We start from the raw sequence: 14,937 nt of genomic DNA on the forward strand, positions 1-14,937 counted from the left end.
ATACCGGCCAATCTCTCACCGTATAAGAGAGTAATGCCGGTGAAGTAAAAAGATAATCTCAACTTAGTTTATATCTACATATTCCTGGAAATACAGAAAAAGTGCTCCCCACGACAAGTAATCCCTAATACATAACTTTCTCATTAACTCTCAAGAATTCTATAATCTCTCTATTCATCTGCTTCCCTCCCTAAGACCGGCTCTAAGGCTCCTTCCTGTGACTGAAGCAGCCTTTGAATGACCACTGTGCTTGATTTAGGCGAAAACTATTTGTGCTCAACCTCCCTAACTCACTTTCAAAACCCAAAATTCCCACTTCTAACCTCTCACGAATTTTAGGTAACCACATTTTGATACATATAAACCAAAAATAAAAATCCCTGTTAAATCAAAAATATATATTAGAATAGTTGTAACTTGTTTTATCTAATATACTAGACTTCAACCCATGTTCTAAATCCCCAGATCAAAACCCATATACCATAAGTAAAATGGTTTGAAAATCCATATAAAGTCAAAAATTTGGTTCACCTAATCAACTTGGATATTAGGTTCTTTCCAGTTTCCAGATTAAAACAAACTAAGTTCAATTGATCGACGATAGAACTTTTAATCTTTTTATTACATAGTGTGGAAGAAGGAACACAGTGAAAATGATCTGGTGACAAATTAAGAGAGAGATACCCGATTTAAACTCCACAAATTACTAGCCTAGTAAATTAGGTCTTGTATTATTCAAAAAGACCCATGTATTTGTGAGTACAAGCAACAGTCCGTAAGATGTCTATCATTTAAGTCCTGTTAGCCTATCCCACATTCCCACCACTTTATTTAGTATAATAATGTGAAGATATTTATATACTAGTATTTCAACGGAGCAATCAATATTAATAGAAGGGTATTATTGGGGCGTCACATTTTTTTAGAGGGGCTTCATTTGGATTCTTAGTGTCTAAAAAAGTGGTTATGGGATATCTTTTATTTAGGTACAAAATATCTAGAATACCCTTTAACTAAAATAAAAACATAAAAACCTAATCTTTTCTAATCTAATCCTAAAAAAAAAAACTGCTCCTCTTCCTTCCCTCCTTCATCTTTCTTCTCTTCCCCTCCTCCACTGTTAGTGCTACGTCTAGGTTCGCCAACCGTAGTATTGGTTTATGAAGAACTTACGTCCAGGTTGGATAAATTCTAACCGTATAAATAGTTTGCATGTTGGTTTATGTTCGGGTTCCCTTAGTTCCAACAGTAGAATTGAATTTACGTCTAGGTTTATCTAATAGGCTAACCTAGACGTAATTGTTCCTGTATCTTTTGAGAGTTTTGCTCATATTGGATTACGTTTAGGTTTTGTGAATTGATTTTCCAGACGTAATTGTGTACGTTTAGGTTCGTGGCTTATTTGTTATGGACGCAATTATCTACGTCTGGGTGTTTGAAGAAAATCTAACCCATACGTTTTAGATTACGGTTGGAAATCCAAAAATCTAACCTAGACGTAAAACGGGTAATAAATACCCATGCAAAACATATTTAAGGTTGGGTTGGGGAACCCAGACGTGATTCAATTTTTGTCTTATTGGAAACCAGTTATGGTTTGGAGTTCTTCCAAACCCAGGCGTAAAATTGAATTACGGTTGGAAACGAAACCCAACCCAGACGTAATTTGCCATGAAAGTCTAAAAATTTGAAATTTTTTACGTACTTAAGCTAGTTTTGAGCGAAATTGAACCCATGAGAGATAGTTTAGAGGTGTACATGTTAATTTTCAACCATTGGTTCTTCACTTTGTTGATTTATTTCTTCAATTGGTGGAGATTCATCATCACTTTGTGTTACACCCTCTCTACCATCTAACAAAATTCATCTTCTTGGTTTAATTATTAATTACTATCTAATTAAATTAAAATTAACTACATAAAGATTGTTTGGTCATTTCAAAATTATTTGAGATAAGGAATTTTTGATATTACTTGTGGGTGATCCATTTTTATCTTATTATGTGACGCCCTTCTAATGGAATGTGACCCCCAAATAATAGCCAACTATTAATATTAGTTAACAACATAAGCGTATAAAAAAAAACAAACTATTAACTATTATATAATAATGTAAAGCACTATCGTTTGACATTTCGCTTGGCTGTAACTTAAATGCAGCCAAGCGAAAAGAATGTTCAGTTCACCTTACTATTGGGTATGGGCTTCACTTAGCCTGATGAGTCAGAAATTCAGTCCAAAAAGTAAATATGGAACCCAACACATCCGTATTCCAGGTTTTTATATCCAATATAAATAGGAAAATCCCTCATTATATAAAAGAATTGGATGAGGAAACTTAACTTCGTCCAAAACTACATGGAAACTGAGTTTCCGTAATATATTTTTGTAAACGGAAAGTGACCATCGGTTAGCTAAAACGAGGAACAGATCTGTTCCACTCTTTTGCGAAACCAAGCGAATTCGCCACATTAAAACCAGCTAGTACTTGTCTTTTGTTATAATTAAGCTGCAAAGCGAAACAGATTACCACAGTGCTTTGCCTAAGGAATGTAAATATCCGACAGATTTTCAACTCGACCCGCACAATTCGTTAGTGTACGGATTGGGTACTCACCCGTAAAGAGTCGGATGGGCTGGATCCGGTCAGTGACAAATGCTATAACATTTATTGTCAAATCCAACGGAAGAAACCTAACTGTATAACCTAGATTCTTCGAAAGAAAATAATGAAAGAAACCCTAGAAATTCAAAATTCTCTAGCAGCTCCACTGATTCTCATCTTGACTTTCTTTCTCCAAATTGCCCCAGTGTTTCTATCGTACCTCAAAGAAAAGGTACATAGTTTTTCAGTTTTTTCCTTTAAGTTTCAATTGAGTTTGTATATTTCAGATTTGAACTCAAAGCTCATTAGTTCAGTTCATAATTCAGAATAATTCTTACTTGCAAAATTTCCAGTGAATTAGTAACAAGTAATTAGTCTCAATATTGTATTTTCTGGAATGAGAATTGAGGTTCTAATAAGAATTTTTGTTTCTCCATAACTCACTTCTGGTGATTCTTGTCGTAGTTTTGGACGCTGATATTCTGATAGTAATTAGTAGGTTGATCGAAGAAAGTTGAATTCTACCATTTTTAATGTATTTTGATTTGTCAGAGAGGATCATGGAATGCGAAGGAGATCGAATTAAAACAGCAAATAAAAGAACTCTTGAAAGAGGCAGCTCCCTTGTCAAAGTGGGTAATTTCAAATACTTCAGTTTAGTTTCACCTTGTTCACAAATATTTATCTACTTGACTGTGAGTTTTACAATTTGGACGGGTAGTCATTTCTAAATTTACGATAATCAAGTTGTTCAATGGAGATGTGATTGTCGTAGTCAATGTCATTAACTAATCATATCTCATAACTCTGTTAGACCAACTCACGACTAATTTGGTGTGAGTGCTAGAATCCTGTTTTGTCCATGCTGTGGTGCATGAAGTTAAGTGCTTATCTTCGGATATGCTACAAACTAAATATGAAAAACCTTACCTGTTTCCCAGAGTATAATATGAACTCTATATTGTCAAATGTTATCAAAATGCTTTACTTCATTTATGATGAACTGAACATGTTAACCATCATAGAACTGTTATTTTCTGATAAAAACATAGTGATGATTAATCTGTTTTGATCTGTTTGCGGAGACAGTCCATCAACTTTTGCTCAAGCTGCATTACTTAGAAGGAAGGCAGCAGCAAAGGAGAAGGAACTTGAACAATGTACGTAAATTGTCAAGGAACTTCAACATTTTGACAATAGTGAAAATGGTTTATCTTAATAGCTAGCAAATAAAAGAAATTTAGTCAAGTGCGGGTTTTCTCTAAGTTGTCTCATTCAATCCAAAGTTCTGACAGATATGCCAATTTCCAGGTCAGGAGTTGCATAAACAGAAGAATCATTACGACATGTGTTTGAAAGCTCTCTCGGTTTTAAAGGTTGGTTTGGGTGTATGATTATCAATGTTTCTCACTGAACTGAGGTTTTGTTCTGAGCATAGTTTTCTTGGCTGGATCAAGTAGGTCATTGCATATCCGCTACTCATTCTATGGTTTTGGAGAAATCCTGTAGCTGTTGTCCCTCAGCAACTTGTACAACCTTTAGGTAACATATTCTCAAGGCCTTTTCTCTCTAAGCTTCATATACCATGTTCTTCTCATCCGTTCAAATAAAATACGTTTCTGCTCTGTATAGGAGTAAAACCCTTCTTAATTTGCTTTAGTTTTCCTGTATAGATTCTTTGGGTTGTGTGTTCTTTTCAGCTGAAAATCTGTGTGACATTTAGCTCGGGGTGTGCCTCAGCTTCAGACAGATTTTGTGGAAAATCTCTGTTTTATTTTCCCAGTTTCTGAATTTAACTCCGACTCAGTTAAAAGTGTCTGATTCATCGGAGGTAGTTGAACGGCTAAGTATTGCATAATAGTCTGCCTTCTATGAACTGCTTGTAAATAGATTATAGAATCAGTTAGTCGGCGATAGCGAGGTCCTCCATCTGGAGTTTTTTTTCTTCTATATTCCCAAGTACCTTATGACATCAAGATGAACTCTCTCTAAAATATTGTTTTTACTACCCTCGAGGCCATGTTGCTTTCTCCATGCATTTAACTTGGGTATTTGTGACGATACTCACGGATACTTTAGGCTGGAATGTTATCGGAACACTCAAGTATAATTTTGGCTCTCATAATTTCTTTTGCCTAGTTGTCCACTGGATCGCTATGGTATCAATTTATATTTATATCTAAAAAGATACTGCTTTCCCTTGATTTGTATATTATTCTTTTCCTTTGCAGGAAGGATATTTTCTTGGAGAACTCTGGATCCTGTGAGCAGCCACATTATGGTCAGTACAAGATGTTTCTTTTTATTCGCCTATCTCTTTCCGTTTTCCATTAGTTTTCTATTAGCTTCCAGGAAATATTAAAACCGACTCATAATCGGCTCTCAGTTCAATAGACTGTCTCATGGGGGACCTCATTCATAAGCTAGAAGTATTATTAATTTTTCATGTGTCTTATGCTTAGATCGATTTCTGCAACACCCAAATAAAATTGTGTTCTGAATTGCACGACTGAGATGATATGTTCTAATGAATTTTGCTACTGCGATGTAGGTCGGCATAATACCCTGGTTAGTGATATCTAGCCGTGTCAGCAAGTTTATTTGTCAGAAGATCATCAAGTAGGGGAGTGTAATTTATTAGCTGTACCAGTACGTTGCAGCAACAGGACAAAGGTGAGTTTTTTAAAGATTACCGATCATGTTGTTCAAAACAATAATTCATGCTTGGCAGCCAACAATCAATAGTTCCTGGAGTACTTCTATTCATTTTACATATCTTTTCCTGTTTATCTTCAGACTCATGGAAATTTCTGATCGACCGTCCATCATCCACTCTGCTTCTTTCCCATTATTGCACCGTTTATCTACTAGAACGCTACAACAGTTGGTTTTCCTTTTGAACGATGCTTATTTTGAAACTTTGGATTACAGGTTAAAAATGCATCCCCTTGGACTTGGATTGAAGATGTGAGGAGATCATTTGACTGTCAAATGTATAGGATTATGTACAACAGTACAAGTCTACAAGACAAAGGGAACAAGACTTTCTCTGTGAAAACTTCCTATGTGGATCTCATTGGCATATCTATAAACTCCGATCCAAGTGAAAGATCATTGTATAATCATCATTTGTTAATACTTTAAACAAGAGAAATTCCATCTGATTAATATCCTAATACAATTCTTTGAACTTCAAAATGAAGTGTTGTTCCTGCTCGGTTCTCAATTCTATAATGTTGTGTTTGATAACAGAGAGAGGAAACAATTTCATAAAAAGTGTTTTCATGTTTCCATGGAATCCGTATCCTGGGGGGGCAAGGGGAGACTTTCCATGGAATTGAGTTAAAAACTCCTCGGTTCTCAATTCAAGGTCAAGCTGTTTCTAATTTGGATAATGAAGCTTTGTGTAGCGTTCCTTCAATGGAGGAAATTTGGGCAATGGTTGTTAAGATGGGTTCTTTTACTTCTCCGGGGCCGGATGGATATCCACCGGTGTTTTACAAGAGTGTTGGTCTACTATTTGTACTGATGTGTTTAGATCAATGAAGAAGATATTTGAATACGCTGTTTTCCCTGATTTACTCAACCGTACCAATATTTTGTTAATTCCCAAAACAAAAAATCATGCTACACCATCGGATTTCCGGCCTATATCTCTGTGTAACGTCTTGTACAAGATTGTCACCAAGATTCTTTCAAACAGAATTAAGCCTTATTTGAAAGAGTTTATTTGCTGGTCTCATAATGCTTTTGTACCGGGACGTCAAATCCTTGATAATATCATCATTGCAAAAGAGCTGTTACACTCTATGAATAATTCTAGAGCCATCAATGACCATTTTGCTCTTAAAGTTGACATGGCAAAAGCATACGATAGAGTTAATTGGAAGTTCCTATTAGATATGTTAAGGGTTATGGGAATTGCAGGTAATGCTCATTCTCTCATCATTGCTTGTGTTTCTACTGCTTCCTTCTCAATTAACATCAATGGAGCTCCTCAAGGCTTCTTCAAGAATGAAAGAGGAATTCGCCAAGGCTACCCACTTTCCCCTACATTATTCGTTATTTTTTCTCAAGGGTTATCTCTGTTGATGAAACAATATGAACAACAAGGTCTCTATCAAGGATATCAAATTAATAGATGGACTCCAATAATATCACACTTGATGTTTGCAAATGACTTATTCTTCTTTGGTGAGAATACAAGAGTAAATGTAAGGAATCTTATGAAGCTTTTGGAGGAATATTGTGGTATGTCGGGGCAGATGATTAACTATGATAAATCCTTTATTTACTTCTGCAAAGGTATTCCTTCTCTTAGGAAGAAAACAACAATAAAGGATTTGGGTGTCAGGGAGATGACCGTGGAGGAGAAATATTTGGGTATTTACCCTTTAAAATCATACTACAAAATCTCAAGTTTTAGTTTTCTCGCAGAAAAGTGTTTCGACAAGCTTTTGGGATGGAGATTCCACTTTGTCAATTCTGCAGGAAGATCAGTTTTAGTGAAATCTTCGTCATCAACAATTCCCGTTCACTTTATGGGATACTGTCTGCTTCCTAAAGGTGTCACTAATGACTTGGAGAAAATAATAAGATCTTTCTGGTGATAGTTCTGATGAGAGTAAACTGCACTTCATCAACTAGGAAAAATTAGAACTCAGAAAAGACTGTGGTGGGTTAGGGATAAGGAACATGGAGTTGATGAATTTAGCTTTGATTTGTAAGCTAGCTTGGTGGTTCCTAGAATGACAGGGAAGCAATGTGGGTTCAGTTGCTAGATGTGAAATATATCATGGATGTTTCTTTTTGGACTGTAAATAAACCTGAAAAATGCTATGCTATTTGGTGTAGTATACTTCAGGTTAGACACCATCTTGAGAATAAGGTTTTCTGACAAGTTTCTAATGGTGATAAGATTCACATTTTGAAGGATCCATGGCTAGTTCATCAATTAGATCATTTAATCAGCAATCATTCTTCTCTTCCGGGTGATATTCAGTATGTCTCCGACTTAATAATTACTCATTCAAGGTCGTGGAACGTTCCTCTGTTACGTGAATTATTCCCATCTGAAACTGTTGAGTGTATTACTGCAATTTATTTAAGTTCAGAAGTGGACTCCGAAGATAAGTTAATCTGGACAGGTAATGCTTCGGGTAAATTCACTACTAAATCTTGTTATCAGGGTTTAATGAATAATCGTCCTTCCTCCTCATCTTTGGTTGCATTCCCTTGGAAGAGATTTTGGTCTTTCTCTAATCTCTTACCAAAGATTCACATATTCATATGGAAGATGCTTCATAATGGAATCGCAGTGAAACACAACATCAGCAAGTTCGTCCCAAATATTGACTCTGCTTGTCCGTTTTGTCAACAACATGAAGAGACTATCCTTCACTTGTTATTTTTTTTCCCAAGGTCGAGAATGGTGTTGAATAATGCTCGTCTGGATCTGTCTGTTAATTTCCCGGAGGTTAGTGTTAATCAGATCATAATAAGTTGGATGGAAGAAAATATTAATCACAGTTTCATTTTGAAACTGTGTCTTATCTGGAACCTTTGGAAGATGATGAATAATATTATATTCCCGGAAGCAACTTTCTCGGAGATGTTGATTATTAGGAATGCACACCTAGACTTTAATATGTGCATGGCTGAAGATGAAACCAATATGAGAAACGATGTTCAATTTTGCAGGACTAGAATATGGGAACCTCCTCATAGAAACTACATTAAAATTAATTAATGTAAACTCTGCCTTTATCCCAAATAATTAAGGCTGCACAGGAACCGGTCAGTTGTACCTGTACCGGCCTGGAACCGAACCGGTACCGGAGCAAACAGTACAGGGACCGGGACTGAAGATTAAGAACCGGAGTAGACCGGTACAAGCACCGGTTATGGGGGAAGCACCGGCCTGTAACGGACCAAATGTTCCGGTTAATTAGAGTCGTTGAGATCTTTATCATTTTTCAATCATATCCGTCCATCCTAGGTATATGAATCCTAATATATATCGAGACTAACTTTCATTCATCGGTTTTCTTCTTCTATTTTCCTCTTCGAGCAACAGTCTCTCTATGACTCTAACTGAGTTCGATTTGTTTAGGGTTCACTTCTTCTTCTTCTTCACCATCTCTGATTGAGTCAGGTAATTCTTCTTCTTCTTCTTGTTCGATTTATTTCAATCTTTGTAACTCTCATGGATTGATTTAGGATTTGAATCGTTTGATTTGAGATTGATTTAGACTTTTTACTTTTTTGTAAACCCTTGTTCTGTTAATATTAAGATTGAATTAGGGTTTGATTTGAGATTGAACTAGGGTTTGATTTGAGATTAAATTAGGGTTTTTACTTGGGTACAAAATGAATTGATATGATGCAGTACTGCATCTAGTAAAACTGATTCCAAGTAGTTCATGAAATGATTCCAATAGCTACTACATCTAGTAAAACTGCAAGATAAGCTTTAAATTTCAACAACCAAGTCTAACTACTCTTAGTATGCTTCGTAGCGTAACCTGAGATCAATGAAGATGAAATTATATGTAATATATGAACTAAACACATGTATGGCAACAAGCAAAATGGCCCTTACCTTCGGATTCATACTACTGGATTACACGAAACAAACAATTGATTTATCCCCGCTCTTGTCTCATTGGGAGTGGATGCACATAGACATCAAAGAGTTCTTTGATTAGTCCATTAATAATTGCTTTGAGATTAGGAAGAGAAGGTGTTGTTCTTATTAGTCAGATGGTTAGATGTTAATAAAATAGTGAGTTAGAGTAAGAATTAGGTTCTAATTGGTCTGACATTTTGATATTCAAGCAATAATAGTACTTACTTTTCAAGTTTTCTTGTATTGGTAATTTGGTACTTTCTTGTTTTACTTTTTTGTTGCGTGTTGCAGCCATATGAGATTCTCTGCTAGATGCTTGAAGTAAACTCCATGTCAGTGAGATTTGTGGTCTAAGATTGCAAGTGCAGCGAATGCCATTGTTTGAGAAGTGCCCCATCCTTTTTTGTTGCCTGTTGCAGTTATATTGGATGCTTTACAAGATGACATTTCATTTCTTGCCGCGGACTTATGGAAATGTTGTTTTTACTATTTTGTAATGTTGAACTTTGAACTGAAATGTGTAATGTTGTTTTAAACCTTTGTTTATTTTGAACTCAGTTGTAATGTTGAACTTTGAACAATCAGTTTTTGTATTTTGAGTTTGCACTTTGAACAACCTATTACTGTGTGTCTGAAAATTCAGGTAAAAACCCTGTACCGGTATAGAACCGGACCGGTCTTACAGGTACCGGTCCTCAAAATGAGGTACCGGTCAACATCAGGTACATGGACCGGTTCCATAGGAAAACCGGACTGTACCGGCCCTTGTGCAGCCTTACAAATAATGGGGCAGCAGGGGCAGTAACTAGAGATCAGAACGGCCTGTTTTTGGGTTGTGGTACAATTACTTCTGATGCTACCTCTTCTTTATTGGCTGAGACCATAGCTTGCAGACTGGGCTTGGAGTTGGAGAGAAGATTTGTCTTCAACAAGATCATAATCGAGGGTGATGCAATGTCACATATGCTGTTTTAGGTGACATAAGTAACATCCCATGGAGCATCAACTCTGTTATTCGATAGATTAAAGATGATGCTAAATATTTTGTTGATGTGAAGTTTATTTATGGTCCAAAAAGTACAAATAGTTTTGGCTCATTCTTTGTGCCAATCTGTAATGCATAATCATGTAAGTAGTTGGTGGAATGATAATTCTCCACCCTCGTGTATCCTTTCAGACCTCAATTATTGAGTTAGTTTTAATACACGGGCTCTTTAATGTCCCTTTTTCCTTAAAAAAAAAGAAAAAAAAAAGTTTAAAATATATTTTAGGCCCATGAAAATAAAATAGGTTTTTGATCACACGGCGGAAAACGTGCCGACTCGGTTGACGATTCCTCATTTACGGTTTTATTCGAAGTCCAAATACCACCAGCTTGACATTAGTGCGAGGTACGATGGCCCTATTCAATATACACCTGCGTTCACGTTCTCATAGACGAATATGTACACCAGTCTTGGTGCGGTTGGATGGACGGTCTAAAATTTTCCTTTTACTTTTGGTTGGCTCAAATATTTGCTAAAAGATTAAAAAGAAAAAGAACAAATATAAGGAGGTTTTCACGGTGAAAACGCGAGTTTGTGACTATTCCTCGCACGACAGAAGACACCTGTTTACATTTATTTATTTTCCAGAAAAATAAATTAGCAAAAATAATAAAGGAGGCGGGCGATAGAACGAACAAGACAACTTCATTAGGGTTTTCTTCTTTGGCCAGAAAGAAAAAAAGATTGCAAACAAAATTCATCCAAAATCTACAGGCTTCTGTTTTCAATCAGGGGGAAAATCAGAGAGGAAATTATCCTTCAACGTCTCAACACCATGTACGGATCAAGAGGGTAAGCTTACCAAATTCAATGTTTGTTTTTGTTTAATTTTCAGGGTTTTGAAGTCTTTTGTTTGGTTTTGTTTGTTGATCATGATATGATTAATCCATTGTGTGATTAATCCATTGTGTGATTAATCTTGGGTAGAATCTAGGGCTGCGAATTTTGTGATTTTTGATAAAATTTGTTCCTGTCACTTGTAGAATCTAGGGTTAGGGTAACAAAAATACGCAGTATAAATCTTGTTAAGTTTGCTCGCATGATGCCGTGAATGTTGTTATGATTACCATTTTATTTTAATAGTACTGCTCTTTGCTCTGAGTTGGGAGATATAGCATGAACCCCTTGCCCCTCAAGATGCAGGGGCACCCCATCTCAGAGATTGCATATACTGTGTCGTGCCTTTTACTTGTAGTTGGTAACCGTTAGTATTAACTCTAGGTATTAGGATATCGCGGGTTGGGTCTGGTTTTATTAACAGGGTTGAGTGTGGGGGATTATTTTTCCTTCTTTTTTTGGGATTGAATATCTGAAGGGCAATGTTGGGGAGCGGGGGGGTTTCGGATGGGTGTGGGGTCGGCTCAAAGAGACAAAGAATGATCAAATCAAATCCGTACTTTCCAGTGAACGCCGGTGCTAGCAGCTACCAGCCTTTCAGCAGCTATGGTGGTGGGTGGAATCTTACCTTTCCAGTTGTTCGTCTCAGGGGTCTCCCATTCAATTGCACCGACATCGACGTATACAAATTCTTTGGTGGGTTAGACATTATTGACTGTCTTCTTGTGAACAAAAATGGACGATTCTCTGGGGAGGCGTTTGTTGTATTTTCAAATACTATGCAGTCCGAGGTCGCGCTCCAAAAGGACCATCAGAACATGGGCAGAAGGTATGTAGAGGTTTTCAGGTGCAATAAGCAAGACTATTACCATGCTATCTCAGCTGAGATGAACTATGAAGGTAGTTATGATGAGTACCGTGGAAGTCCTCCTCCTCGCTCTAGTAAGAGGAGGTCCGTTGACAAGGATCAGTTGGAATACACGGAGATTCTCAAGCTAAGAGGTCTTCCTTTCTCTGCCACCAAGTCTGAGATTTTGGACTTCTTTGGTGATTTCGACCTTGTCGAGGATAGTGTACATCTTGCATGTCGTGCTGATGGAAAAGCCACTGGTGAAGCATATGTGGAGTTTGTTTCCACTGATGAGGCTAAAAGAGCTATGTGCAAGGACAAGATGACCATGGGTTCGCGGTACGTTGAGCTTTTCCCTTCTACACCTGATGAGGCCAGACGTGCTGCATCTAGGTCAAGGCACTGATTCTGAAACGCGTCTGCATGCATTTTCTTTAAAAGGGTGCACAAGCGGTCATTTGGATCGTTGTTGATTTAGACCTGGCCTGGTTTCTTACGTCTGCATTTTAGTATGCCATTTGAATTGTTTGATAATGGGTTTGTTTGTGATCTTTTAGATGTAGACTTGAGAAACTCAAATATGAATTTGGTTTCACTTACATTTATTGATATTAGTTACATGATTAAAGGGTATTTGACTAGGGGTTTGAGCATAAATTTGGGAGCAATTTGACGAATCCCGTGATATAAATGAAGAGAAAGTTCATTCAAATCTTTAGTTCTTTATTTCTTTTTTTCGGTTAATTCTTAATACTTTATATCAAAGTTGCACAAAGAAAACTTATTGGTCTCTCATATTCCTCGCAACCATCCACACGTGGGATTTTTTCAAGAGACAAGAAATGGCAAAGGGATTTTGTTCCACGGAATCACTCTATTTGATAACTGACAGTGTGTTCCTTCCATGTTTCGTTCTCTATGTACTTTTCATAGAAGCTTACTTCGCCGCTTGTTTTAACTGTCAGTGCTGCGGTACTTCGTGTTCCATAGCATCCCTACATTAGGTGAAAGATAAAAAAACACTTTCAATGAAACTTTTCTTGTTTGGAACATGTATTTCCAAACAAACTTTTTGAGTTAATTTTAGTTACCAGAGGAGTGTCGGTTTCAACGAAGATGGAGCTTAATTTGTATTCCCAGTCTGGTGCACAAATTTTTGGTAATCTGCTCTTATCAGCTTTGGCTGTATCTTCCATAAGTTCTTCAACCATGTCTTTTACAGGGAGTTCTTTTTCACCATATTGTCTGAGTAGTTTGTTGAAATTCTGACGTAGACTTCGGGCCTGTAATTTGAGCGGTTAGTAGTCAGAATACTCTTGCAGTAGGTTGTATTGAAATGTCAGTCAAAATATATTGTGGATACAACCTTAGGCCAAGGAGAATCCAACTTGGCATTTGAGAGTACATGAACTCCTGATGAAACCTCTTGAAGTGAGTTGGCTTCTCCTTTGGGTCTGTTATTAGAGACATAAATCATGGTTTTCCATAAAGATCAGTTAATATTAGGTTAAACCCATTATACTGATCTGCTTCTTTTAGCACTTCCTCGGCGAACTCCCTTGGGCTCTTTGTACTCTGAAATCAATAATCGTTTAGCAACAGTGATGAGATCTTGCAGAATCCAGTTAGTAAAACCAAACTGGTTCTAAACCCAAGCATATTCAGATCTGAAACTAGCTATTTCAATCAGTTGCTTAAGATGATTGAAAGAAAGAAAATAACGAAATGGTAACAACCAATATGCAAAATGAATATGTTGCCGAAGGTGACCTTGGAAATACTTTTGTTTTGAATCATATTTACCTTCAAGAAACGAACCGGCAATTCTCCTCTGCTTTTTGCGTCAGGTAGAGTAAGAGACTCCAAAACGTTGGTGATAAATGCTACTTTGCCTCCTCTTGTACAGGCCAACCATGTTCCTCCTGCAACTTCGTCCCTTCCGCCCAATATATCTCCATCACCCCACCATGATACTGGCTCAGTAGGTCTGTTCTCATATTTTAAACCAAAACAAATATTAACAAACGTGAGGCCCAGCAAAAATATGCATATATTTGGGAGAGGGAAAGATTAAACAATACGTACCTGTCATGATATTCATCTCTGTTGAGCAAGAGAAAGAACGGGTAGAGTGGGTGAGCTAGCCAAATAAACACTGCTATGCACATAGTTTCTTACAATCCGTTCACTAGGAACAATAATTCTGTGTAGCAGAACAGAACTCTGAAAAATTATGTAAAAATTTTCTTGAGGGAAAGAAGAAGCAAAGACAAATGGCTTTTGTTAGAATTATTGTTGATTTCACTCCCGCGAAACAAAGGTTAAACACAAAAACTGGATTGCGGCTGAGTCACGACCAGGTCGCTCTCTTTAAGACGTTTCGTGGCTCTGCCTTGAGTTTTGTGTAAGCAATCTTTCTTTGTCACAACGTCCCCAGGATAAAACAGCCGAGAAAAACTCTCGTCGATCTCTCACGCACACAGTGAGAGATCGATCACTCTCACTCTTTTAATCTTGCTCAGAAAAAACTTGGTCTCTTGATTCACAAAAACAATATATGGAAAACTCTTACTTTTCTGTTTCTCAAAACTGGCTTATTATAGCCTTCGCAATTAAGACAAAATTAATGGGAATAAATTTTGGTTTTAATTGTCTCCATAAAATCCTGTGTAACAGTCCAAAAACGGTGAAGTAATTTATGCCAGAATAAATACTATTTAATATGTAATTAAAACCTGTGAAAACGTTTTGAAAAAACAAACTTTTTAAAAAGGAGCAAAAATTACTTTCCAAATTCAAGAGACCTCCCAAGACCCCCAAGGCCCCACTCCCGGACTAATGTTATATATATTATTTATATATATACACCCATTAGTAGGGGTGGGATTCGATCCTGAGACCTATCCCTCCGGGCCCAAAATGCTTAACCACTAGGCCAAGCTCGAATTGTTGATATAAATGTACAAAATAAT

The 14,937-nt window shown here is 36.9% G+C and overlaps 2 protein-coding genes and 1 pseudogene across 4 annotated transcripts; 2 read left to right on the forward strand and 1 right to left on the reverse strand.

The window, feature by feature from the left end:
* The first annotated feature begins 2,572 nt into the window (after window positions 1-2,572).
* On the forward strand, window positions 2,573-5,816 carry LOC113333261. The gene is made up of 8 exons (XM_026579779.1): window positions 2,573-2,836; window positions 3,157-3,236; window positions 3,694-3,764; window positions 3,916-3,980; window positions 4,065-4,146; window positions 4,836-4,885; window positions 5,156-5,277; window positions 5,536-5,816. The coding sequence occupies exons 1-7, from the start codon at window positions 2,729-2,731 to the stop codon at window positions 5,225-5,227; spliced, it is 528 nt and encodes a 175-aa protein (XP_026435564.1). The 5' UTR covers window positions 2,573-2,728; the 3' UTR covers window positions 5,228-5,277; window positions 5,536-5,816.
* Window positions 5,817-10,831: 5,015 nt separating this feature from the next.
* On the forward strand, window positions 10,832-12,666 carry LOC113333254 (heterogeneous nuclear ribonucleoprotein H2-like). Of its 3 annotated transcripts, none has more exons than XM_026579766.1 (2): window positions 10,832-11,070; window positions 11,594-12,666. In XM_026579766.1, exons 1-2 carry the CDS (start codon window positions 11,054-11,056, stop codon window positions 12,369-12,371), a joined length of 795 nt encoding a protein of 264 aa, XP_026435551.1. In that variant the 5' UTR covers window positions 10,832-11,053; the 3' UTR covers window positions 12,372-12,666. The 3 variants fall into 3 exon arrangements, with proteins under 3 accessions (XP_026435551.1, XP_026435552.1, XP_026435553.1); XM_026579767.1 differs by having other exon boundaries at window positions 10,838-11,070; window positions 11,765-12,666; XM_026579768.1 differs by having other exon boundaries at window positions 10,839-11,070; window positions 11,683-12,666.
* A 96-nt stretch (window positions 12,667-12,762) lies between these two features.
* Window positions 12,763-14,137, reverse strand: LOC113333255 (annotated as a pseudogene).
* Window positions 14,138-14,937: the final 800 nt, after the last annotated feature.

Source organism: Papaver somniferum, unplaced genomic scaffold (genome assembly GCF_003573695.1).
Source record: "Papaver somniferum cultivar HN1 unplaced genomic scaffold, ASM357369v1 unplaced-scaffold_132, whole genome shotgun sequence".
NCBI classification, from domain to species: domain Eukaryota; kingdom Viridiplantae; phylum Streptophyta; class Magnoliopsida; order Ranunculales; family Papaveraceae; genus Papaver; species Papaver somniferum.

Bases quoted from the DNA above. Each gene is read 5' to 3' on its own strand.
- LOC113333261 (XM_026579779.1), top strand. From the start codon at position 2,729: ATGAAAGAAACCCTAGAAATTCAAAATTCTCTAGCAGCTCCACTGATT. The intron at 3,237-3,693 runs GTGGGTAATTTC...TTGCGGAGACAG, and splicing joins GAGGCAGCTCCCTTGTCAAA to TCCATCAACTTTTGCTCAAG. The intron at 3,765-3,915 runs GTACGTAAATTG...GCCAATTTCCAG, and splicing joins GGAGAAGGAACTTGAACAAT to GTCAGGAGTTGCATAAACAG.